At 42.2% G+C, this 27,641-nt stretch overlaps 2 protein-coding genes across 2 annotated transcripts in view; both read right to left on the reverse strand.

Annotated features, from left to right (window-relative positions):
- The window catches only part of LOC133110417 (tyrosine-protein phosphatase non-receptor type 11-like), a 47,126-nt gene extending 40,571 nt beyond the window's left edge, over nucleotides 1-6,555 (reverse strand). Inside the window, exon 1 of the mRNA XM_061220501.1 lies at nucleotides 6,437-6,555. Within this exon, the coding sequence (XP_061076485.1) occupies nucleotides 6,437-6,450 (14 nt within the window). The 5' untranslated portion in view covers nucleotides 6,451-6,555. The remainder of the gene's footprint in view (nucleotides 1-6,436) is intronic.
- Nucleotides 6,556-9,272: 2,717 nt separating this feature from the next.
- LOC133110204 (agrin-like) overlaps nucleotides 9,273-27,641 on the reverse strand; it is a 219,270-nt gene continuing 200,901 nt past the window's right edge. The window contains exons 30-36 of the mRNA XM_061220136.1: nucleotides 27,515-27,626; nucleotides 22,550-22,666; nucleotides 19,838-20,021; nucleotides 19,267-19,354; nucleotides 14,494-14,718; nucleotides 13,740-13,843; nucleotides 9,273-11,947 (exon numbers count right to left, since the gene is read on the reverse strand). Of these exons, the coding sequence (XP_061076120.1) occupies nucleotides 11,790-11,947; nucleotides 13,740-13,843; nucleotides 14,494-14,718; nucleotides 19,267-19,354; nucleotides 19,838-20,021; nucleotides 22,550-22,666; nucleotides 27,515-27,626 (988 nt within the window). The 3' untranslated portion in view covers nucleotides 9,273-11,789. The remainder of the gene's footprint in view (nucleotides 11,948-13,739; nucleotides 13,844-14,493; nucleotides 14,719-19,266; nucleotides 19,355-19,837; nucleotides 20,022-22,549; nucleotides 22,667-27,514; nucleotides 27,627-27,641) is intronic.

The following is a 27,641-nucleotide window of genomic DNA, read 5'->3' on the forward strand; positions in this document are numbered from 1 at the left end:
ACCCAATTAACTGAATTACCCGAATTGCTCCCACCTCCGTCTTTAAATGTAATCAGTTTTTGTTTTAAGTGTGAAGGGGCATTTGTAAAAGTACATAGCAGATAACTCTAACATTCTAACATTATCCTACTAGGCAAGGGCGCCAGTACCAACAGTTAGCATGAACGATGCTTCCAGGACCTATGTATTAAATATAGGCTAAGAAAATGTTGATAATGTTATTTTGGTGCTGTTCTGTGAATTTTATATTGCCAGTAATGCATTACCTTTAATGGTACTGCACCAATGTTAATTTTGCTGTATTTTAATTTTGACTGATGGTTCAGGAGTTCATGTAGAAGTGTTCACTATAAACCAAAGGTAGGAACAAACTGGCCAAATATAAATAATATAAAAGCATTAAAAACAACTCAGTGTTCCTGCCAGCGGACCAAACATATGGAGGTGATTTTTAACCATTTTGTGCACCATCCAAATTTACATTACAGTCAAATCCAACAATTGAAATGATTTTGATTTTACTAAAAGGTCAAGGAGTTCTTTAAAATGCAAATGGCATGTTTCCCTTCTAAATGGTGAAGACCTAGACATAAGCAGAAATATATGTGCCATGTTGCACTGGCTCCTTTATTAATAAGTAATAAGAGTTGCTAACTTCAGGTGAGGTGGGAAGATTCAGCTGACGGGTATTTATCCTATGGTATAATTTAAGTGGGCCAGCTTGCAGGTATATGTGTCTGCAGGCCTTTGGTGGTGGAGTGCCAACACACAGACTAATGTCTGAGGGGCTGCCGTGTTTAGACTACACTATATCTGGCCCACTGATGAGTCATCTAATAGATGAGGGGGAAAGGAACCTGACAGGAACGGAGGAGGGGCAGCATACGTACACAGAGCTGTGTATTTGTGCGCCGTGTCTACCATGTACACATACACACTGTATAAACGCTTCCAAACACGTGCAGTGTGCATTAGTGACATTGTTCACACTGGAATAATTGCACTTTGCTCAGTAGACACGACCATGTCTTACGAACGTCGCCCCCCAGACAGAGATAGGGGTGACAAATCTTCTTCTAATTACCCCCCACCCACTGCTGTGCCCGTTTTTTATTTTTAACTGGAAAAATGAAATGTTGCCAATATGTTTCCATTTTCTAATTAAATTAAAAGAAATTAGAAAAAGGTTTTAGGAATAAATGCAAACGATTAAACAATGATTAAGGTAGTACATGACAAGTGGTCAGAGTACTGGACTCAGTTAGGCCTATGGGTTGGAATATCAAATAATATGTTAATGGTATGCTAACGCTAATAGTACACTGCTTTTGTACCCATGGGCTAAGTACTATCCAGAGTCAATCGAAGTCACAGTCACCTTCTAAGCCAGTAGAAAGTGAAGTGTGCATATATCATCATGTTTTCAGTCACCACTGATGATTTTAATCTCTGCACTTGGGTACAACAGAATTATTTCCTCTTGCTCATTGAAAACAGCTGAAATCCATTGTCGTCATTATCTGCTGAAACAGGAAGGGCTGGGACAGAACCACTGATAAAGGAAGTGAGGCACACGCAAAGAGGAATTACTTCATATCAGCATGAGCAGGGAGGAAGTGTAGGTGTGTCCTAACTTCCATCCGGTCCAATCCCAGCCCTCCGTTTACCTACTGTAGAACACATCTGCCTTAACACGTTCAGATGCAGAGAGTGCTGAGTGGCTCGTCATGTTAAGCCTTTAAGGCATGATATCACAAATGTGTGATTACAATATTCTTAACTGAACATTCTAATGCTGTTGTAATGATTGAAAGCAACAGAGTTCTAGAACACTCACTTACAGTAGTACTAGTAAATACAAAAAAATACAAAATACAAAATACAAGACCTCGTATTCAAAGGATTGATGGACTGTATGAATCCTAGACCGTGCCAGTGCTGACTGCAGCCTGCAGCCCTATAGGGCCACACACGATTGGCTCTAGGATCACGGAGGATTCAGTTGGCAGGGAAGACAGAGTCTCATTGCACACCAACTGCTCGATCGGGTGCCCACAAGTTCATCTATTGCAGATGAAGTGTGTCCCCTAGACTCCTGTCTGTGAGAGACAGAGTTCCAAACTGCAGGGTAATAAGAAGTGGCAGCTGAGGACGGCACATGCTTGGGCTCTGCTGAATTCACAGCGGTGGATGAACCGCGATGGGCTTAGCAGCGCAAGGATGACCGGGAACTCCAAATCTCCAAAGAGAAAAAGTGGAAAAGCGGAAAAGCATTGAAAAACATGTTAACATTTCGGAGGTCAAAATAGAGCAGTCATCTAAACATAGGCTACTACTTCACAACCATAGAAAAAAAGCTAACTCAGAGTCATTCTTTTCATAAATAAAACAAAACATGTTGTATCCAAGCAGGAAAGGACCAATTTTTCTTCCCCAAACATGCAAACCTGCGCAAAACCTAAATGTAAATATTTGTGCGAGCAACGCTGTAAACTGAGGAGCTAAATGCCTACTGGTAAATTCTCAAACACTCCAAACTGCATCCATGTAGTTACATGAGGAAAATACCCTTCACTGCATTTTACATGCTTATGAGGAACACTTCACGGTCCAGGGTCCCAAGAACCCCCCTTCCCTGCCAAGTTGTCAAAAATTTGTTCCACTGAATTCCTGGAAATTTTGGGAATGCTATCTCATTTCTCCACCTTAGCTGTTGATTTCCTGCCTGCTTATCAGCCCAGTGTTCTCCACAATGAGCCACTGCTCACTGCTCCCCAGAGTATAAAACTGTTGGCAATACATACACTGAGACTACAATCCACTTGTGTGGGATTCACCTGTTTATCTCTCTCCATCTCTCCCTTTCTCTCACTCACACACTTCCTCACATTATTCTCTGTCCATCTGTTTCTTTCTCTCACACATTTCTCACAGACTTAACTCTCTCCATATCTTTCTCACTCTGACTCACTTTCTCACTCTTTTCTCTCCATCTATCTTTCTCTCACTCTCACACACTTTCTCACTCCTCTCTCCCTCTCTCTCTCTGTAGAAACTAAAGAACGAGAGCCAGCCTTGTAAAATTAGCCACAGGAGGCAAGAGGTCCATTAAAAACATGTAGGTCAGTACTTGATTTATCACTGTAAGGGCAGTACAATCATCAGCACTTTTCTGTTGCTGTGCTCCATACCAGAAATAGCAGCAATATTTTGTATGTGTGCACGTGTGTGTCGGTGTGTGAGTGTGTGTGTGAGCGTGCACATGCTTGCAAGAGGGAGGAAGACAGCTTGTCATAGCCAGATGGATACAGAGTAATCACTCTTTGTAAAAACAAATACCACAATAAACATAGCAGGCTTTCTTCTTCTTTGGTACTGCAACATTAATGGCAAAAATACCGCAATAATTATCCTTACCAGATACTCTGCTGCATTAGATTCCAAACGCAAAGTCACATGAAACTCATTAACTAATTTATAAATGGAAGTGTATATATTTGAGTAACTATACCTGGAACCTTTTGACAGTTTGAAATAATGCTTGGGAAGCAAATGAGTGTTACACCATCTGCAGGTTAAACAGGCCATTCCTTTCAAGAAGAGAATGCGAACCCCCCAAAGGTGGTCGGTTTAAACACAGTTATAAACACTTAACTGTAATCCCACATTGAAAGCAAAGCTTGCCTTAATGACATAAAGAATCACATGAGGTTAGCAGCAGCATTTCCCTTGGACATTATACATGCATTAAATATATAATGCAATTAGGGGTGGACACCTATGGTGAAGGGCTGGGGGTAGGGGTTAAGGATTATGTTTACAGTATGGCATAATCAGACAATCCTAAAGAGAGCTGTCAGATTCAATTAAATTTAAGTTCATTGATGACAAACTATAGTTATTGAATGACTGTAGGGGACACTAGTTCAAATGTAGCCTACTATACTGCAGGAATAGAGGCAGTATGAAACAATGGCATGCGTCACTGCACTACAGATGTTCAGTTCAAGAGATGCCCTGGTTGAGGGAAATGCACAGAACAACTTTATATCATCCCCTTTGCAACCCTTGAGGGATTTCTATAGCTAGGAAACACGTACAAAAATATACAGTAGATGTTATCCAATGGCAACATATATAACCATTAAGTTGGCATTTTGAATGAACCATTTAATTTTGTACAGCAAGCTCCCACCCTCCCCTCTCGCACAAATTCAATGTCATTATTTATTTGTACAGTACTGTTATTTGTTTCAAATGTTCTGATTTCTCATTTAAATGAATGTCAGAATTATTGGTTTGTGCATTGTGGTGCCAGCTGAAGAGAGAAACTGGCTACTTGGCGAGATTTTTAAAGCATCACCCCTTTAACAAAAACAATAACGTCGCACATAACTAAACCAAGCTAAGCCTAAACATTTCAATTGGAGGGTAAGCCTATAATCCTTTTAATCTCTAGCACATTCGCCTCATATTCACTTAACGAATGTAGCATTGCAAAGTCATGGCCTGCGCCGTAAATGCGGTGTGGGTCAGAGCTATTTTCAAACATGTCTGATCACGCAGCTTTGAATATGACCTAGCCTACTGATGGAATATGAAACGCTCCTTAATCAGCTGTAATTGCACATAGACAAAACAGCACACTTTGCATCTGTAGTCAATGTATTTCAATACCCTCTAGATTAAAACAATTACATATAGGCAATTAACCAATCATAATAGGCACACTTACAGAATGCATAATATACACTCACCAAGCACTTTATTAGGAACATTTTTACTTGATTACACCTATATATTCATGTGATAATCTAATCAGCCAATTGTGGGGTAGCAGTGCAATGCATACAATCATGTAGATACAGGACAGGAGCTTCAGTTAATGTTCACCATCAGAATGGGGAAAAAATTTTATCTAAGTGACTTTGACTGTAGAACCTTAGAAACCGCTGATCTCCTGGGAGTTTGCAAAGAATGGTGCAAAAATTGTTTTATAATAATCCAGTGCAAATGTCAGAGGAGAATGGCCAGACTGGTCAAAGCTGACAGGAAGGTGACAGTAAAGCAAATAACCACACATTACAAACAGTGGTATGCAGAAGAGCATCATACACAACACACTATAACTCTAAGTGGATACAGCAGTAGAAGTCTAGAAAATATGTATAATAAATACCTAATAAAGTGCTCACTGAGTGTATATCTAAATATCCAATATAATTCACTACATATAGATACTACTACTACTAATAATAATAATAATAATAATAATAATAATAATAATAATAATAATAATAATAATAATTCAGCTATATAATACAGGTAGGCTAGTAATACTAATAAAGTATTTTGACACTGCGACCTAAAAATGGACAGCTTAGCAACAGTTGAGTAGACACCGGGGTATAACTGCAAGGTAATGCAATTAGACTACTGCAATAGTCAATTAGCCAAACAAAACAAAATATAGCATACAAGCAGGCCTACAATCCGTACATAATTGCATATAAATCACTTTCTGCTGGCAATCGTGCACTTAGCCTATGTCGAGGCTATAGCTCACACATCCTTACAGATAGGGTCCACAGTTCTTGTTCTTTCAAAAGGTCACTACAATGTCATCCAGTCGACGTGGGACTGGGTGACAACAAAGTAAAAGTAAAGAAAGCAAAATTAGTTTAAACTGTTTAAATAATGAACCTCTTTCACGACACAATGGATCCGTTGGATATCAGGATTAACTTTATTTTACAAAAAATTGTATATTCAGCAAACATGGACAATGCATTTCAAAATTAGGTGTCAATTAAGTTTACAATTACTCACTTTGCTGCCGACATATACCTAATAAAGGCCCAATTACGGTAGCATAGCTACAATACAATACTGTCCATGAACTCAACAAACTGACTGCAGACTAGCAAATGCAACAAGAGTATACCGCTATTGTCACTTACAATTTAAAGTCGACAGACACCATGCAGGACTACAGATTTTGCTTATGAAACGCAGCGGCAGATTTACTTAATTTCTTATAATGAGGGCATATGCAAATACGTGCAAGTTAGTCAGCGAGATCAGTGCCAGTAGGCTATTGTAGTGCCAGCTACAGTAGCTAGCTAATGCCCATTTCGCTAGCGAAATCTAGCCTCTATATTTAGGTATTCTTGCGTGTTTGAACTAGAAAATATACGCACAAATAAAATAGAAAATGGGTGTAATTATTATTGTGTCAATTATGACTTAGATGACTTTGGTATCGCCAGGGCCAGATAGAAAACAGGCGTGTAGCGTAGCATAGGAACCCGAGTTCAGGCAGCCGCAAGTCGGATATGAAATCTAGTTCGACCCTTGTGTATGCTACTGCCAATCTGCGGAGTCCAGAAAAGATCTCCAAGTTCACCACAACGTTTTTTATCCACCTTTTGCTTACCTGCGAGACGTCATTCCAAAAGCTGTCAGGCTCCCTAAAATACTGAAGGGGAGGATGTGGGGGAATAAAATAAGTCCGTCCCCGTTACTGTGCCGCGTCCTTCTCTCTGTTAAATAATGTTCAACTCCAATAACCCATCGCCAAGTAGACCCCGCCTCTTACATCAACTGAACCTAACTCAATTCTTCAACAGAAATCGTGCTTCGAAAACTATTGCGTAGACTAAATAGGCTACGGTGGGTTTTCAGCTCAGGGTACAAAGACACGATTGTTTTTTTGCTTATTGTGATTTATGAACTTTAATTCGATTGGCAAACACAATGCCATCTCATACACCACATACTGCCAATTCGTAACTGTTACCAAATGTTTCACGTGGTAGGTTTTAATAATTGCAGTAAAGTAACACTTTGGAACCACTATCTGTTGGCACTGTTTCAATTATCCTACTGACAGCACAAGACTCCACAACTGTTTTGCAGTTCTTCATGTATTGGCATCAGTTCTATTATTTTAGGCTTTCGGGTCATAATACTGGGAAAAACGTTTTGGAGAGCCTTTCAAGTCAAGCGTGGTGCCCAATATGAATAGACTGCTTAAACAATGTTGGCGAATACAATGCGGAACCGGTTACATCTAATGTAGTGTAATGGAGCTGACAAAAGCTGTGTTACAACTAACGGTAAGGCTCTCAGATTTTGACACAATGGATATAAGGGGACATATCCCCCCGACAAGTGAAATTTACACATTTACACATTTACAATTGAGGCTTTTACTTAGCCCATTTCTCTTCTCATACAGAAAAATAAATCTCACTTACATCTGCATGTTAAGGTGTATCGCTAATGCATGTCAAATATGTAAAAAATTGACCACTTTTTTATATTCGGCAAGATATTTCAAATAAATGTGAAATATTTGATTGATATATTTACAATTTTAATCTATTTTCCAATACGTTTTTAATGTATTTCACAATACATTTTAAATGTATTTGCATTGCATTTTGAAATACATTCGGAGTACTATGTATTAATATATTAGAGTGCATTGGAAATATATTTATTGTGTATATTTCATATGCATTGAAAGTGCTTTAGGTGAAGTGCATGTATGAAATGGCCAATTCTTTACATATTTTCTTTTACAAATTTTATTTATTTTCTGTGGTTCCCAACAGCGGTTGACAGCAAGTACAAATCTAATGTTATTCAAGGGTTAGTCCAGTAATACTTAGCTAACTGTAGACATACAGTAGCGGATACGGAATCACAATCCTCTCTGCTCTCTGACGCACACTAATTGCAATACATGTATAGATGAGCCCACTCCTTAATACGTCGTTAAACCTGCGAGACTATCGTTCACTGAATTGCATGGAGATTACACTGTGATACAAAGTTATTTTTTTGGAGTTCGTAATCCTTCTAGAAATTACTGGGGAATGTGTATTACCGTTTGTTTGTGTTTTAATTTAATTTCAGTGGCCTACTGAGCCGAACATAAGCAGTTTTCCAGTGGCAGCTGCCGTACTGATGCGCGAGGCACAAAGGATTGAGCGGTAACGCTGCAGTTTCATACAGTAGGCACACTGACGTCATTGAGTGCTGGTAATCGTCGGTTAATCTTTCTGGGGACGGGGCTTTGGGTTCCAAGGGTTCTGCAGTTGTCTGAAAGGATGGGTTTTCATTTGTTCAGTTTATGTGCACCGCTGACACCTGCCACATTTGACCTGACCCAGCTTGTGCTGGGAGTTCACCCTGTCCGATTCAGTCTCCAGTTTTAATGAAAGTTTCTGCCTGGCTGCTGTGTTAATTGTTCCCACCGAGATTCATATTTTAAACCTAGACACCTGCTTGCCAAGGGCCTTCTAAAGATTCTTTTGAAGGCCTTTCTTCGGGTGCCAATGTGGAGTATTGTACAAGACTTTTATTTATTGGGGTTAACCAGTTATGGTGGTTTGTGCCCTGGCTGCTAATATTGTACGCATATTCCCATGGCAAGAAGGCAACCACCAAGTGTCCTTCCAAAGTTGGCAGGGGACTGGAAGGTCCAATGACCTCACCATCCAGGGCCTGTAAAAAGTTCTAAAGTTCAAAAGCTGAGCCCTTGTAGAACAAGGACCACCGTGTGGCTGCGGACAGAAGAGCCCTTGTTTGAATTAATAAAGACTCCATTTTTTAAACTGCCGGGGGGAGGACAAGGCAAATGAATTGCTTGGAGAGAGAGAAAGGCAGTGGTGCCTACGAGAGGGTGGGTTTAAATATAGCTACTCAGATAATGCCATTCTTAGTTTCTGTCCAGGAAATGTTCCGTATCGTGGCTGATGAAAAGCTCTTGCTGAGATTTTTGATGTCTTCTGAACCCCTCTCCCACCCCCCAAACCCCAGGCTTCACAGGGTCTGAGATCACTGCTGGCAGTTGATTTGTATTGTACATACAATGGAACTGTTCTGTGATTCAATCATTTACATTTTCTCTACTATATATTATGTGGTTAAAAAATTTAAAAAGCTCCAATTATTCTGCCAGATTGATCCTTAATATGTTGGCCCACTATTTGTTTTATATATTCTAAACAATACATTATTTCTATGTGATCTAGCATTGTTGTTATCATTATTATTATTATTATTATTATTATTATTATTATTATTATTATTATTATTATTATAGAACATAACAGATTCCTCCAGGCTTTCCAAAAGGTTCCTCAGAGAACCTTTAAAAATGATTCCTGGATACACCTCAAGGAAATTGAGGAACCTCTAAAAGTTCTCTTTTTCTTTATTTTATTTTATTTTTATAAATTAAAGAATAGTCTTTAAACAGCTTCTTTTTTTGACACTTTATTTCATGGTGGTTGGAACACAAGACACAGGTAATAAAGTTAGTAATTGTATCATCATGCCGTTCTTATTCTGTGCAGGTATTCCTTCAGGTATATTTCAGTATTTTAAACAGTAGTTTACAAAGGCCAGACTGGAACTCCACACAAAGACATGAAATAAGGAACCTGGAAAAAAGTTATTCAGTTTCTGTCCCTTATAGATAATCGTTCATAAAAATATTGAGCATGATTAGCTACCAATAGGAGACTAATATACTGGTAAGCATACAGAAAAGTAGACACTGACTTGAATCGCTGTGTCGGGGGTGATCTGTTGATTTTAAGGCATTTCTGAGACAGTTATAATCCCATCACCTGTCCTATTACTGTAATGTCACTTACCCATATTCCTTGAGAGTCAGTGATTTATTTTTTTCTCCAAATAATACTCCTAGTACACAGGAATTTCATAATATCCACAGCTATAGAAGGTACATTAAAAAAGGACAACAATGAGAATATATTTATATTAAAAAATCATTAAATTAAGTTGCTGCTTTTGCTTGCCTGCAATTCTAATTTCAACAGCATACTATGTATAGAGCACAGTGCTGGGATAACTGCCCCTCATAGCCAATATAAAATGAAAATTTTAGTTTTAGTCTGGCAAAACCTGAATCCCACTCAACGACCCTAAAATATAGATACATAAATATGTTTTCTGAAACCCCTCCCCCACCCATCCCTCACACTGACATAGGAACATTGAAGTACTGTAAGTTTAGAGATTCTAGCATGTTCAACTTGATTCCAGTGTATAACACTAAAAAAAGGTTTCCACAGTTATACATTGTTCATTTACATCTCAAATTGCAGAGCTGTACAAAAGGCTTTCTTTTACATCTCTAAGGGGGGAAAAAATTCAGTAGAAGATGAAAAATAGAGTTGTTCGCCAGGCTGTCGATTGAGATGAAGTGTTCGATCCATTTACTGGCTTTAGTCAGGACATACATTTTGAGATGGCAAAACACACGCACACACACTGCACCTGTCCTCACACTGGTTATCTAACACACCGGCACAGTATGTGCATCACTGTGCTTATTCATTGTCGTTGTCATTTCAAAATGAATAACAATAAAATTATCACTGGTTATGGCGATGCTGTTTTTCCAATGTCTGTGGGCGCAACCTGTACGATTGACAAATATTTTCTCATTAAAAAAAGGCGTTTTTGAAATGCGGTCACCTCTTTGAGTATGTTGACTCATCCCATATAAAACAGACAACTTTTCTGCACCTCTGCACTGCTCTCTTCCATTTCACTCGTTGTGCTCTGTTTAGCATGTACGGCAGTGCCCCCTGGTGATGTCAAATTGCAGTTCACTTTTCTTATTTTGGCACAATTCATAAAGTCGTAAAACCAAAAGAAGAAATATTACTGAAAAACACTTACAAGTTCTGTCCCCAGGCTCTGTGGCCACTTATAACATGCAGATAACATACTGAGAAAAAGAATGTCCAGAACAACGCGTGTCCTTTGATATGTATACTGCCGGAACGTTTATGTCTTTTCCCAAAATAAATGTTTTGCTATTGAAAGAAAAACAAAGGCAAAAAATGAACTTGGAACAAAGGAGCAGCATGCAGGACAATGGTTAATTTGGCAGAGTTACCTTTTTCACCCGTGATACTTTACATACAACACCTGCTTGGCAAGGTGAATCCGAGAGTAAACAAACAGTAACATATTCACATTGCAGGTGAGTATTTATCATCTGTGGCTAATTTGCCATAAAAGGTAAAAGGCATGTGACATTCCCCAATGCAAGCCGTTTAGCCGCACATGCTCAGATTAAGCATAAATAAAGACTCTCATAAAAATGTTTAAGAACAGAGGGTGCTAAGTGCCAGTGGTCAGATGCACACACAAAAAAAAAAAACTAAATGAAAAAACCCACAGGTATTTTTCTTGTTCAGAGTTTTTAAACAGAGGTCATTTATCCAGAGTATGCTAAAGTAAAAGTGGCACAAGCAAGATGGACATTGCATCCCTCCTGCAAAATACCTCTTGTGTAGACATAACCAACATACTGCAGCGGCTGTTGACAGGGGAATGTATGCACGCCACGTTTACAGAAGCAAAGAGAAACCTACAGCACAAAAGGCAACAGAAAAGACCCCAGCACCTGTGCCGTTCACCACTGTTCAAGTAAAGAGCAACGTTTCTCTTTTTCTCTTTAGAAACAATAAAAACCACACCAGACTTTTGTTTTTCTCGAAACCACGTTCAGCCGTGACACTCATTTGAAAAAAAGAAAACAAAAAAACAATCACGTTGGCAAAAAGGAGCGGTAAAAAATAAAAACATAAAATAAAATGTGAACAATATAAAATGAAAAAATAAAAAAACAGAAAAAAAAAACTTTTATATATAATATATAAAAAGCAATGAAAAGTATACAAAAATAGAAAATAATTACAGCAGTTGACATGGTGTGCGTGGGGAGGTGGCGCAGGCTATTTGGCGGAACAGTGTAGTATTCTGGGGCTGTTCAAGGCATCCTCCACCAGATGGAGCTCCACGCCATCCACACTCACGTCCCTCAGACACCCAACGAACCCTGTGCTGTAGGCCTTCGGCAGGCGACGGGGCCCTGACATCCTCTCCAAGCCTCCTGAGGGCCACAGAAAACACACAAGCATGTGAACAGAGAGGAGGAGGCCTGGGTGCGTTTTTGCAGTATTGAGACACACGCCCTGAATAACAATGTTGTATTATTTACCTAAGGTATGCCCAACCCTGGACTGGAGATGGTAAATGGTAAATGACTGGCATTTATACAGCACCTTTATCCAAAGTACTGCACAATTGATGCTTCTCATTCACCCACTCATACACACACTCACGGCGATTGGCTGCCATGCAAGGCACCAACCAGCTCGTCAGGAGCATTCGGGGGTTAGGTGTCTTGCTCAGAGACACTTCGACACACCCAGGATGGGATCAACCCGCTGATTGCCAGATGGCCAGACGACTGCTCTGTCGGTGGTCGAGATCAACGGTCCTCTAGGTTTGCATTTCAGCTCTAATTTGGCGCACCTCATTCTACTAATTACTACATTACATTACATTACATTACATTATTGGCATTTGGCAGACACTCTTATCCAGCGCGATGTACAGTTGATTCGACTAAGCAGGAGATGCAATGCAGGGGTTCAGGGCCTTGCTCAAGGGCCCAACGGCTGTGTGGATCTTATTGTGGCTACATTCGGACTGGAGTTTTGTTAGCACTGGAGTGAAAACCTAGAGGAGGGTAGATCCCCAGAAATTGGACAGTCCTGATTTACCTCATTCTAATGCGAGGATCCTCAAATCTGGCCCTGAACAATTAGTGCTACCGAATGGCCAGACCTGCTTCACACACCTGACTCCCAGGTAAAGGGACTGTGGAAAACCAGCAGTTCTTGGACCTCAAGGACCGTGATTTCAGGAAGAGACTACAGTGTCTGCAGGTATGTACTACCCATGCACTACACCACCTGATTTCACCAAAGAGTTTACTCCCTGAACCAGGTTAAATAAGAGAAAGCAGAGCAGCAGGTGGCAGCACTGAGAAACCATGGCACAGTGACAGCTCATAGCATAGAAGTCATGCTGCTTGAATTCTGATTTATGCTTTTTGACACAATGTTTTTATATTTTTAATTATGTGTAAAAATAAATCAATACAGAGTTGTGTAATGTGTGTGTCATTTTATTTTATTTTCTGACCATCAACATCTCCGTCTAATTAGTTTCCTGCTGTTGGCCTTTTGGAGGTCTGAGTATTACTGTAAGCTTGCTCATTTGTAAAGATGTAATGTACAAACTCTGCATAGCCGGGGGGCCTATGGTTAACGTGATCCCTTTTCTCACCACCCTTCCCTTTAATCCGACTGTGCTCCTGGAGACACAGGGCTCATTTCAATGGAGCTACAGCAGGACATGTATTTAAATAAATAATGCCATATAATAATGCCTTAAAGAAGAAGCCTCCTGAGGATTGTGAATTTCAGCTGTGACAGGTTGTACAGCGGTTTTGGGGTGATGAATCCCAAAGCCACCAAGCAACCCACCCCAGTCCAAGTTACCCTTTCTGCGACCTTGCAGATAACAAGGCTTTACGTAGAAATTAAGTCATGAAGGCAGAATGGAGGCTCAGCTTATTCTGCCTGGATTTGTTTTATTTTTGGAGTGGTGAAATGGAGTTGAGATGCTGTTCCAAATCCTGGTCCCAGAGTGCTATGAGGTTTCCAAGCTGCTGGCACCTGCTGATGCTTAATACCCACTTCTGACAGAGATGTTCTCTTAAGTGAAGGAAGTGTAAGAAATCACTTCAGTCACACTCTCTATAAAAGAGAGAGGGCAGGGGTCATGCGATCGGACAGAGGCTTTGTGGGGTTTGGGAGAGGTGAGGAACGTACCCAGCCAGAGAGCTCCATCGGTGTCGAGCTGTGTGGCCCCCAGGGGAGAGGAGCCCGAGACTGCTGCCTCATTACCCACCTGCAGGGAGCCGTCCCTCAGCGCCCTGAGAGGGAGGGAGGGACGAAAGAGAGAGAGAGGGAGGGAGAGAGGGCGGGGAGAGAGAGGAAGGGGGAGGAAAGAGAGAGAGGGAGGGAGGGAGGGGGAGAGAGAGGGAGAGGAAAGAGAGGGAGGGAAGGAGAGAGGGGAGAGAAAGGGAGGGATGGAGGGAAAGAGAGAGGGAGGAAGAGAAGAGAGGGGGGGAGAGAGGGCGGGGAGAGAGAGGGAGGGGGAGGAAAGAGAGAAAGGGAGGGAGGGAGGGGGAGAGAGAGGGAGAGGAAAGAGAGGGAGGGAAGGAGAGAGGGGAGAGAAAGGGAGGGATGGAGGGAGAGAGAGAGGGAGGAAGAGAAGAGGGGGGGAGAGAGAGAGGAAAGAGGGAGGGAGAGAGAGGAGGAAGGAGATATTTGGAGGGATGAGGATAGTGGGTAACAGTGGGTTACTAATTTATTCACATCCACAGAATTACCAAAAAATGTTTGCAGTTACAAAAATAATATGCTATTACAACCTGATAATAATGGCCACCCCTGTTTTATTTTTTTTAAATGTCATAGTTTTTTTTCGAACACCTACTGTACTTCAAAGTTACAACAGATGGGACTGGGGGACAATGGGACAAAACCTAAAAATCCTGCCCATCTCTGGCCTGCTGCGTACCGGCTGGCCTTGATGCGTATCCAGCGGTTGGTGTTGACCCGCACAGACGAGCGCAGCACCACAGGCTTGGTGCCCAGGTCGTAGATCATCTGCACGCGGCCGTCCACGATGGCGAGGGCGATGTAGTCCGAGCGCTCCACACCTTTCCCGCTCCACAAGATCAGGCCCTGCGTGGCCCCCGTCTTTATGCTCAGCTCGAATCTGTTCGTCAGCATCGCCTTCTCGCTGCGGGTCGGGGAGAGAGGAAGAGGACAGCGGTTCAGTAACCCACAGTCACGTTGGGCTGCTGTTCCTGGTCTGCTGGCAAGCAGTGACCCTGCCCCAGTCGTCATATCTGACCTAAACACACTGGGGTTATAGTGGAGTAGGGCAGGAAGTCATCCTGGATTTGTTGTTGTGGACAGACAGTACAAACATCACTGTGGATGTCTTTGAACCCAGCTACTTGCAGGCTTTATTTTTCTTCCAATTCAGAATGGCAAGTTGTACACCTTGGACCTCATATTCATCCTTTTATTTCACATTTTCACATGCTGGAGTACACAACAAGAGAACAGAAATTGTACCGCTGTCCAAATACTTATGGACTGCACTATATGTGTGTTTAATGGGCAGTGGTGACATGCATTTACATACTGGGCTGGTTGAGAGATAGCGATAGAGAGTGTGTGTGAGAGAGAGATAAAGAGAGAGAGAGGGCTACTCATCCTCTCTGCACCCATTCTCTTGTCTTGCCACTCCGCTCACATACGCTGCTTGTACACTGAGGTGAGGGGAAACCCGTCCAACCGAAACCCTCCCTCCCTGGCCACGCATTTCCAGAGCACATTTACTTTGTGTACCACAGTACTCCTTTTTGTGTTATGTGTGATTCATGCCATATCTGTGGACATTCATACGACAGCATATTTGTGCTCTTGTGATAGAGCAAACACTGAAATACACAGTGACGGGAGACGGGTGACCACAAACACAACACAGACACAGCACAGCAAACACAAAGGTCTATGGGAGCCACGGTGAGAACACAAAAACACACACACAGAATGAGAACAACAGACACAGGAAGAGGTCACCAGCTCAATGACTGCCTCCAACCAATGTGACAGTCCAGAGCTGCGTTGGACTAGACTAGGGTGTCCAGCTGCTATCCTGAGGGCCGCAGTGTTTGCAGGTATTTGTGCTTTCATTTCATCAGCAGTCAATTAAGGCCTTGGAAGCAAGGTGTGTGGACTCAATGGCTTAAAGAAATCACTTAAGCTGATATGCGGAAAACCAGCAGACACTGTGGCCCTCCAGGACTGGAGCTTGACACCCTTGGACAAGGTGACTTCCTTGTCCTTTTCACTAGGTGACAGCTTAGTGATAAAAAGCCTTTGAGCACAAATGGTCTGCTAAGGAACATTTATTTCTATTAATTACTGCAAGAAAACCAAACTATATAAGTGGCCTCTGGTAAGAGTTTGTGGCGACAGTATTCCGCTTGGACAGTGAAGAGAGAGTGCAAGTCAAACACTACCTGACAGTGATGAGTCTGTCTGCAGCACAGGCCCACTAAAATATCCTGTAGCCAAGAACAAAGGGCATACTGTGTATCCAGACTGCATTTTTCCGTCCACAGACGAGCAGGTAGCCAATCAGAGGAGACCACTGGAGATGTAGGAAGTCTATAACTGACTACTGTCGGTCCTCGTTGGACCTCTTCACTGGAAGTCTTTACTTTTCTGTATGGCAAGTCTGCTTAACAATCTCTCAGGTCTGAGGAAACAGGTCCCACAGGCTGGTGAAGGCTAGGCTGTAATTTCCCTCGACAGCACTGTTTCAGACTGGAAGAGCTGTGGGTGGCACTGTGGCATAGCGGCGTAGCCCCTTCTCCCACTCTAACACATGTCTGGATACTGCTGCCTTTTCACAGAGGATCGCCAAGGCCAATACAAATGCCCAGGCAATACACAGTACCCCACACCCCGGTGAAACTGTGAAGGCAAGCAGGAAGGGAGGAGCATCCCACAGAAACACAGGACTCACCTTCTGTCTGGCACCCTCTGTGGTGACTCAGGACTTCAGTGGGGAGAGAATGAAGGGCATGCGATAAGCACAAGGAGGAACCAGCACCCATAGCCTCCAACCTTCCCCCACACCCCTACCCAAACACAATCGCCACACCCCTACCCAAACACAATCGCCACACACCTACCCAAACACAATCGCCACACACCTACCCAACCTCTCCCCACACCCCTACCCAACCCCAACCGCCAAACCCCTACCCAATCCCAATCGCCACGCACCAACCCAACCACAATCGCCACACACCTACCCATTACAGCATTACCAGCAGTCCCCTCACCCTGACTACACTGGTTTATTATTATATATTTGATTCTGACAGGTTAGTTTTCAGGCATGAATAAAGCTGCACACCTTTGGGGATGGGATGATATCTGTGGTTTGAGTGTGTCATGCTGGCAGTGATTGTGCTAGTCAGACTGGAATAGATGAAAATGAGACAAATGAAAGAAAAATGAAAAGATAAATCATCAATACCAGTTTCCACTGTGGCCCACCACAAGATAAACTATATAATTTTGAGGGAATTTGATATATACGTACTGATTGCCTTATAGATACAAGTCTTGAAAATCATTGATTAAATTAAAAGTTGATTTAAATAAAAAATGAGGTTCAATAACCAGTAATGAGAAAAAACTAATGCTAAATAAATTGCAGTGACTCGCATGATGAGATAACTGTCAAAGATTACATTGATCCTGATCTTTTCGTAAATGGTACGAAAAACACCATGAGTAGGCACCAGGCACTTTGCCTGTGGTGTTAATGACTTCTCTGAGAAATAATGGACTTTTACGAGCCCTGTTCAAAAACAAATCATGTTTAACTGATCACACTAATACAGAGGTGTTACTCCGCTCTCTTACATGCGATTCATTTTAACCCTGAGTCTCATTATAAGATAGAGTGACAGAATATCTTCAAAGCACCGTGCACACCATCACCAATGTTTTCGAGCAAGGACTATTTATATATTAAGTAAGACCTGCCAAATATAATGGTAGATAAAGATATGGGCTAAATAAAAATTTAACTACAAGCGCTGCTTTGTTCGATGGGCCAGTTATGAAATTAAATGTTGGATGATTTATTCAACTAAGACCATTCCGTGTCCTGTGTTTCCCTGGTCACTGACAATAATACAACAACAAAACAACCCTAGACCTGTAAACTGACTGATTTAAACTCAAGGTATTAAAGGGGAGGGGAAATCCATGGACAAAAGAACACGCATTAGCACAACCATGTATGAATGGCATGGGCATCCAGTCAATCTCTCTGGAATGGATTGTTTGGAATCCAGGCATGCAGTATTTGAAGCCTTGACGTAATCGGCATTTGAAATTTTACTGAAGATAAAACTAAATGTCCATCCGCTAGCATGCACTCGTACTTTGGGTGTAACTGGTTCATGAGGCAATTCCGATGAAGTAACAGTGACATCACATTAATAAATGGACCATCATCCAGTGTCTTTAATAAACAAAGATCACCTGATCTTTTTCACCTGGATGTACACAATGGGAGGCATGAATAAGGGAGTAAAGATTTGAAACTCGACTTAGCGGAAAAAAAAAATCTTCTCAAGTTAGTTTCAACTATATCACTATAGAAATACCCACAATGCTTCAGGTATCTACTTACTTTGGGATCTCATTGGTCACTTGGCTTGTGAGCAGGAAAGGAATGACAGGGACATTCATATCAGACAGAAGGGAGACAGACAGACAGACAGACAGCAAGGTGCAACTTTTGGACAGGGAAACCCCACAGACAAGGAGCAGTGCTGAGACACACAGACAAACACAGGACCCAGAGGATCTGGACTACGCAAGGTTTTGTGTATTTCTCAAACTGAACGGGGTGACTACATTTACAATGACATAAATAAACAGTCTGCACATCGCAACACAATCAAATGTTTCTTTAATACCACACTGAGGTTCTGAGCAGAATCTGTGACCATAATTTTAGTGTTCGAGTCCTTTGCGAGACATACCCCCCCGATTTCTATGTGGCAAGGAAACAGTAGTATAGGACATGCTTGGGTGGACTGAGCAATTAGGGACGAGGAGGAATTCACGTGTAGGCATCCAGCAGGAGGGGAATGGGGCTGTAATTTAACGGAGGCCGTGGCCACATATCAGGCTCAGTGTAAGATGAACTGGAGTAGATGTGCTAATTAGACGGATTCAGTCAAGGCCTAGAGAGGAAACTCATAGGAACCTGGACAAGCAGTTGGACGAGAGAAGCTAATTGGAGTGAAAATTGGAGTAAGGCAATCAAGCTTGGCGTCTCTGGATCGCCAAGGATGGTGTTCCATACAAGCAGCTAATACCCAGACAAGAATCCTTACTGCTTGAATCCTTAATGCTTGGGGCGACCTGTAGTGTAGTGGTTAAGGTAAATGACTGGGACACGTAAGGTCGGTGGTTCTAATCCCGGTGTAGGCGCAATAAGATCCGCACAGCCGTTGGGCCCTTGAGCAAGGCCCTTAACCCTGCATTGCTCCAGGGGAGGATTGTCTCCTGCTTAGTCTAATCAACTGTACGCTCTGGATAAGTGCGTCTGCCAAATGCCAATAATGCAATGCAATGCAATGCAATGCAATGCAAATGCTTTCTATGAACTAATTTCAGAAAAGTGTGTGGGGTCCAACAGCTATGTCAGTTCTGCTATGCCAATATTCTCCAGTATTACCTCTTGGAGACTGCGTTGTGGTATTCGATGAATGTCCGGCCGTCAAAGGCAATGGAATCTGTCTGTCCTGCTGACTTCTCAACAATTCCTGTGGGTAGGAGTTTTTTGTGGTTGGTTAATCAGCAACAAATTCCTTGTAAACAGTTCAGAGCTGAGTAATGGCAGGCCTTAAGATTCACTTTCTCATTTTCCTCTCTTCAGGATTTCCAATCATTCATTTCTTTCTACTGAAGACATATTATGGGTGATTTACAGTAGCTTTTATGCTCCACTAAGGAGCAGAGATGGTGCAAATCATTCAAAAACAAGAGCAAGTGTACATAGGCCTGCTGTGTGTTAGGCAGGGGAGTCTGGTCCCAGAGGGACACGGTCTAAGAGGCCTCCTTTCAACAACTCATTTATGTCAATTACATCCTTAATTGGGAAAAATGATACATTTTGTTTGTGAGACAGTTTTTTTCTGAGAGGATTAGAAACTGCCTGGACTGGGTCCCCTTGGTGACAGGGAGGTAACGATTGAATTTGAATCGACAGAAGAAGGGGCGTCAGGGGCAGCGGGATGGATGCTCACCGTTTCGGCAGTCCGTCCCAGAGAAACCGTGCCTGCAAACACACTCGTACCCCTCCAGATGGGGGTGGCAACGGCCCCCGTTCTTGCAGACACCTTGAGCACAAGGGTGGTGGGGGAACATGGACACATCACTGGAGCTCACTGCGTTCTCTCGCTTCAGAATCTGGACGCCCATAAGTATGATCTGGAAGGAACACACACACACACACACACACACACACACACACACACACACAGTGTTACACTGCTGGACTGCCTTGTGTTTACACATTTAAACATAAACACTCCAATGCAATTACAAACTGTCCGTAAATTATCCCCTTAAGTATCACCCCTTTTCTTAACACAAGCTTGAAAACGACATACTCAAAATTAAAGAACTACTATTCTTGAACCCTTTTCACTACAGACATAATCTTCTGAAAGGTAAGCCTTTGGGGTTTGTTTTTCAAGAGTCAGAATTACTCTAAGTATTACTAAATCAAAGTTACAAAAGCTCAAACACAGTGGAAGTGGAAGATTGTTTTTCTCACTGAAAAGATTTTCTGTTTTTGAGTGGATACAGATTATTGTGACGGTACCTGGCACACTTAAGATGTTTCAATGGAGCCACAGCCAAAACACTGGACACCCTTTCAACCCCCTTTGATGACAATATTCCCAAAACTGAGCATTCTGCATTGTTTTGTTTAAGCTATGTCTCAAAAGGACACATGGAAACTAAATGAAATTATTTCATTATTTCTTTATTTATTAACCTTTATTTATACAGGGTAAGTTGACTGAGCACGCATGCTCTTTCGCAGCAATGCCCCCTCCAAGTAGCCTAACCTGGCTCTTATGGTGTGTAAAATACTGTATTTTGCTTACTAAAGTATACAACACTTTTTATTCAGAGAACAAAGTGTCACCCTCACACAATTTTTGCTGAAGCGTAACAGTCTCAGTGTGCTTATTGACTGTTTCATTAAGCAGGCAAAAAAATACTGTTTTATGAAAGCCTAACAAACTACACACTGTTGGAAACGTAATGTCAGTAGCTAAAATGTTTCTCAGCATGCTTTCATACCATACCACTAGCCGGTTCTATGTTCAGCTGAAGCTATACAGTTTTTTTTTGCTCACAGATGGGGATCACGGCATTACTGTACAACAGGATGACTGATACTGGTCAGAGAAGTTTGTACATGGATTCTTTGTGTTCCAGAGAGCCTATACAAAACTTAGGCAATAGCAGTTATATGTACAAGTCCTTGTAGAAGTATGCATGGTGAAACAGACAACAACAATAATTCCTCCAGAGAAAGTCCATCCATCCATTATCTTAACCCGCTTATCCTGAACAGGGTCACAGGGGGGCTGGAGCCTATCCCAGCATACATTGGGCGAAAGGCAGGAATACACCCTGGACAGGTCGCCAGTCCATCGCAGGGCACACACACCATTCACTCACACACTCATACCTATGGGCAATTTATACTCTCCAATCAGCCTAACCTGCATGTCTTTGGACTGTGGGAGGAAACCGGAGTACCCGGAAGAAAGCCACACAGACACGGGGAGAACATGCAAACTCTCCTTGGACCTCCTTGCTGTGAGGTGGCAGTGCTACCCACTGCACCATCCGTGCCGCCGAAATTCAAAGTAAACAATGGATATTCAATCGATAGAATTGCATTATTATGCATTTGGTTTTCTGGACCCTTGCTGTGAAAAGGACACTGACATGACCTTATTTCATGTAGTATATTGATGGGTCCCCCCATCTGTTGTCGCTAAAGCAATTGGCATCTTAAAATATGTTATACAGATAGAACCGTGAGTTTTAACGCTTTCAAGCGATATATCCTGTTACCATAGTGACTGAAAATTGTGCTGTTAAAAACAGAATGAATGCAAAAAAAAACCCCACTCTGGTCTAGCCCTGGTGAGAATTTGGGGGGTAAAATGCAGCCTTCTATGCAATTTGCAATCAGACAAATCTTGTGGTCTGCATTATTCATGCTATGCCAAACACCCCAAGATTTCAAGACTAATTCCTTTCGGATTCTCTTCGGTGACTTGTGAAGAAAATGTGGCTGTCCAGACGGATAACCTCTGATTTATGGCATGTATAAAGTACAGGATGGGATCATAAATGAAATGCTGGTCTGGAGCCTGATAAGGGGAGACCATGGCAATGAGAGATAAAAGGCAGCTGGCAGGGGAACTCTGTTGTGGCTGTGGAGCGTGCCATAAAATAACCAATGATCACCTGACATTCTTAGTGGTCGCAGTGTCAGGTGATAAGAGGCCAGTGAAAGAGCAGCGCCGATAACAATGTTCGGCGGGTCCTCCAGGCCTCTCAATGCCGTTTTATATCCATCATTAAAGGGCAGATGATACGGTACTATGAAATCTGCTGCGAATGTGGCCACCCTTGGGAAGGCTGCAGCAGCAATGACACATTGACGCTCTTCAACACATTTAAATGTGACAGAATCTTATTTACGGCTTGCATTTTTTTATACATTTGTCCCCAAGTGCTCCATGACACCCATTAATCATGAGCAAGTGTTATTACCCATTTACATAGATTTTAGATTTTGTGGCAGAAAATGGATTATGATTTATAATTAGCATTTAGCCTGATTTGGCATGCATTGTCCATCAATGCTGGCTGTACTGGACAGCGATGCTAATCCACAATGGAGAACAGAGGCCCGCACTCACCTTCTGCACTGCCCCTTTGAAGCCACTGCTGAGAGAGGCCGCTCGAGCCAGCTTGCTGAAATCTGGAGCCCCGCCCACGTACAGGGATTCCTTCAGGTTGAGAGCGTTGTTGTGGTTCTGGACCGGGGAGGACATACATTAGCAACACACAAATATGCAAATATGCAATCTCTGGGCCGACCTTGACTGCTCTTCACTGGTCTATTACTACTGCCAGAAACATGCCTTCATTGCCTGAATCTAAATTCAATAAAGTTTGAATGTATTTAAACACCTACACAGATATGTTGGATGTGATATATGCCTTACATATGAGTGTTTGCTGCCATATATTATTTAAATGGAAGGAAACTATTTTGAATATACGCTCACTGAGCACATTATTAGGTTAGACTTATTTCTGCTGCTGTAGCCTGTACACTTAGAGGTCTGACGCATTGAGTGTTCAGAGATGCTCTTCTGCATACCACCGTTGTAATGCGTGGTTATTTGCATTACTGTCACCTTATTTGCATTACATTACCTTACACCTTAAGTGTGGCCCTTATCCTCTGACTTCTCTCATTAACAACATGTTTTTACTGCTGCTCACTGGATGTTTTTAGTTTTTTACACCATTCTCTGCAAACTCTGCAAACTCCTAGGAGATCAGCAGTTTTTGATACTCAAACCACCCAGTCTGGCACCAATAATAATTTCAAGGTCAAAGATAACATTTCTTCTCCATTCTGACATTTGGTCTGAAAAACAGCTGAACCTCTTGACCATGTCTGCATGCTTTTATGCATTTAATTGCTGCCACATGATTGGCCGATTAAATATTTGCATTAACAAGCTGGTGTCCAGGTCTACCTAATAAAGTGCTCAATGAGTGTACGTAAAAGTTTATGATCTATTATTATATTATAATCAAATTTTATGCCGGTTGCACAACAGTTTGAAACACAGTTGCACAGAAAATGCTGACTATTTATGTTATTTTTTGTGCCACAGACTGTTTATAAAAATGTTAATTACATTTTAATTTTCACATTAGACTGAGATGCATTTAATAAGGATAATGAGTATGGGTGACTAAGGCTTGAAATGGTTGAAGTCACTAATGACCACAGAGTCTGGTGCCTTATTTTCATGCAGGATTATAATGAATGTGTGATTACTGCACAGGCCCTTCACATGAGGAGCAGAGAAACGCTTAATTGGTGGATCATCTGAGCTCCAGATGACCGTGGAATCAACACACTCCAACTCGCATGGGGGGCAGGGGGAATGAAAGGCTTCAAGAGAGGGCTTTCATGGACGGCTCTGCTTATTACGACTTTAAGATCATTCTTTTATATAGGGCAGTTACTGCCTGGAGGGGAATCTGAGCTAATTGCTGTAAAAAAGCAGCAACACAAATGCTTGACTGCTACACGTGGCTGCTGTATTATTTTTTCTCTTCTTTTCTTCCTTGGCTATATGTAAATTAACAAAACCTTTTCTCAAAATGTATTTCTCCCTAGTTTTTCTTCCCCGTCACAATGTTTGATAATTATCTAATCTTTTGATAATTTCTGAAATTATTTTTGCAAATTGTATTTGCATGGCCATCTCATTGCTGTGCCGTCCTCCGTCAATTCAGAAAAGTGAAAATAAGAGCTGGCCCTTCTCCGAAGGCAAATGCCCAGCGCCGTTTTGTTTGGCTCCACCGTCTCCTGGTTGCGTGGTCATTGCATCAGAACAGGACTCTGCATGCATAGCCATCACAGGCGCCCGATTTTCAACGGACACGTTCTTCAGTGATAAAAGAGGGATAATCTCATTAATCCGCCCTTTCCCTCATCAAAGCTATTGCCATTTGTGTGTCCCTCAGGAGCTGTCAATCATAGTAAAAATGTTAACTTTTAAATATTTTAGAAATTTTTCATTTTTAAATATGGCTCTATGAATATGGTTTATGAGCCTTTATGAACCCCATATTGTGGAGCCAACACAACTCATCCACAAACCACTGAGTACAACCAGCTGTAATGTTTTATTGTGCTACATGCATGTTTTTATTAGTTGATGACTGACAGCAGATGGTACTGTAGCTCCTTATACACCTGTGGAGTGTATAAGGAGTCTTCACTCAGCCATTGCCATGCCGTACCTAGACTAAATGGAGGTTTTGGTCGGTGCTGGTCATGTGGAGCCACAAATAGAACAAGGCTAGTAAGCCCATTTTGTCTCTGAACAAGGCACTTATCCTGCAATACAAATATCCAGCTGTCTGGTTTGAAGCACGTAAAATGTATGCTCTGCCAGTCACCCACGGAAATGTTCTCTACTGCGCCAATACATAATGCAGTGGCCTGAGGGCAGATGATCGATCATGGATACAATGGAAGGTGGCTTTAGCTAAGCATGTGGGTAAAACAATGAACATAAACAGCGCTTGGCTTCGACCACTTTCCTTCCTCTCTGTGCAATAGTAAGTCAGACAAATGAAGAGATGTGGTCGTTGTCTCAGGACTAGAAACACGACAGTGCTTCAAAGAGAATTCTGTTCACACCACCCCCCTGTCAGCTGGTCTGAGGTGAAAGCCAAACGCAGTTTGTGATCAAATGCTTCGACTCGGGGTGTGATGTAATGGCAGCGTGGAAACAGCACCCCCACCGCCCCCTTCTCCCCATCGGCAGTGCTTTGGTCTCATTCTGAAAGGTGTGAATGGATCTGAGATGAGAGAGCGCTACTGGAATAAAAAGACAATGGAATGGCTACTGTGGAGCTGAACTGGGCTTCAGTGTTTACCTTCCGCGATTTCTTAAATCCAGACAGCATGAGAAAAACAAGGGAGGGAAGCAAGTTAGAAGACAGAGAGGAGAGAGAGAAAATAATATATTAGTAGTTTAGATAGAATACGGGGTGCAGAACAAAAAACGGATCACCACACACATTACCCAGAAGCTCAAAAAGTCAAGTCAACAAACAAGACAGATCAAAGAGACATAAGATTGAAATTACAGGCAGTTCCCTACAATTATTGTTTGTCCCTGATAAGAATATACTCCATTTACGGTCCCACAATAGGGAGCCGGTGCTCGTTTAACCACACCACAGGCACTTCCTCCTCCTTTGTGAACGCTCTGGTTAAGTGTGGACTATGACAATGCTGAGGCAATTGTCATAGTCCAAAATGCGTGTCTCACATGCATAGAATTCAGGTTACAGCCATCAAACCGGTGGCCATCCTGTGTTTAAGTGTGTATGCCAATACTGAGGTAATAAGTAATAGGCTCGAGCAAACCAAAGTGCGTGTCTCACATGCATATAAGTCAGTCTACAGCGATCGAACCGGCAGAAATTCAGTTTTGCTGCGGCCAGGCTAGTTTCCATTTAACATTTCAATACTGATTTATCAAATACAAAGTTGGGGGCTTTACACTTGATAGGGGCTGCCGTGATAGGCTAACCAAGAAGAAACTAAACAGAAAGAAACAACAGTGCTCTGCTGGATGGGCTACCTGGGAGGTCTGTTGCTATGGATTATTTATTTTTAAATGAGAACTGCCCTGTGAAAATTCCTACATGACATTTTGAGGTTGTTTCCACAAAAGTTGAGTTTAATGCCCTACCACTTTCATAAGTACCATATCATAGAGAACTGTGAGATGTTTTTTGTTAGTTACATAAATCACCACCAAAACTGCATTTTTACTCAAATTTAAATATCTCAATTTAAAAGTTTTTGACTGAGGACCTCACTTTGCCAGAGCCGGTCACATATGGAAATATCCTTCTGTGCAGACAGTTTCATTTTAAAGGGGAAAAAAAGGCTGTTATCTGAAAAGAATATCACAGGTCTGCCTTTACCCTGTCATCTAACATGCACATCTCATCACATCTTGCAATATATGTGAAGTGTCTCGGAAGCAGTCAATTGAGTGAATGTGATCCCCGGGATTTGTGTTCTGCTGGATGTGCACAGTATCTGTATTAGTATCATAAGGACTTCTATTGTATCTCACGTAAACATATTCAGAATAAATCAGACCTATTTTAATTAATACTGTCATGAATATAGTAATTAATGTGTAAGCTCAGAGTGCTACAGTACACCTACTGGATCGTCGGTCAGATCAATGCTGAACTGGGTATGGATCTTTGACAGGGCACGTGATAAAATAGCCTTAATTTAACAGTCAGCTTGAAAAACCACACGCTCTTCTGCTACCAGTTTGGGAGTGGCTCTCTGCAGTGTAAAGTGTCTCACTTTGCTCTCTCTCCTCCAACTATTCTCTCTCAAACAATTCCTGAATCCATTATCTCTGGGAATCATGAGCTACAGTGAAGTGCAGGAGGGCACTGTCTCACCTGGTCTTCAGTGAATGCCTCTCCTTAGAATACAGATTCATAATGTAGTAATTGGAAGGCTTTCTGCCTTTCATTCAGATAGTTTATGTTGTTTTATGTACTGTCACTTTGTGTATTGTGTATTAAATGTATTCTATTGTGAGACTTCTATTGTCATGTTTTCTTTGCTAGGCTACTGAGTGCCTGTGAGGAGAGGTGTAAGGATTCACGTTTAATGAGAAGGGGATAGAGGAACGTGTGCTTTGTCTGGGGCTTCAAGCATTCACACGGGAGTAGAGTGAGGAGCCGGACAGAAGCTGGACGCAGAAATGAATAATGAAATATAAATTCCGAGGTGAAGAACTAGACGGATTTGCAAGAAATAACAGACGGCGGCGTGAGCGGTTTTCTGACAGTTTGGTTGCCGTGGAGCCCTGCTTGGCCAATGGCTGCCCCGCTGCAGCAGAACATTTTCGCAGTTTGGCCACAAATGTACCGCACCCACCCACTTACAAAACTGTGTCTCACTTCCAGCAAAGCCAGGCTCCCGAGAGGCTCTGCGGCCCTAATAACCCCGCTCCCCCTGACACGTTCCCACGCTCAGCCCCCGTGGCGGAGGTGGGTAAGACGGAGACACGTTCTCTTACCGGTGACTCCCCGCGGGTGCGCTCCCCGCCGTTTATGCTGATCTCTCCCTTGCGGCTGAGGCGCTCCAGCTTAACCGTGTTCCACACTCTCAGCTTGACTTTCTCCCTGCTCCTGCACAGGAGAGAG

This window comes from Conger conger, chromosome 14 (assembly GCF_963514075.1).
Source record: "Conger conger chromosome 14, fConCon1.1, whole genome shotgun sequence".
NCBI lineage: Eukaryota > Metazoa > Chordata > Actinopteri > Anguilliformes > Congridae > Conger > Conger conger.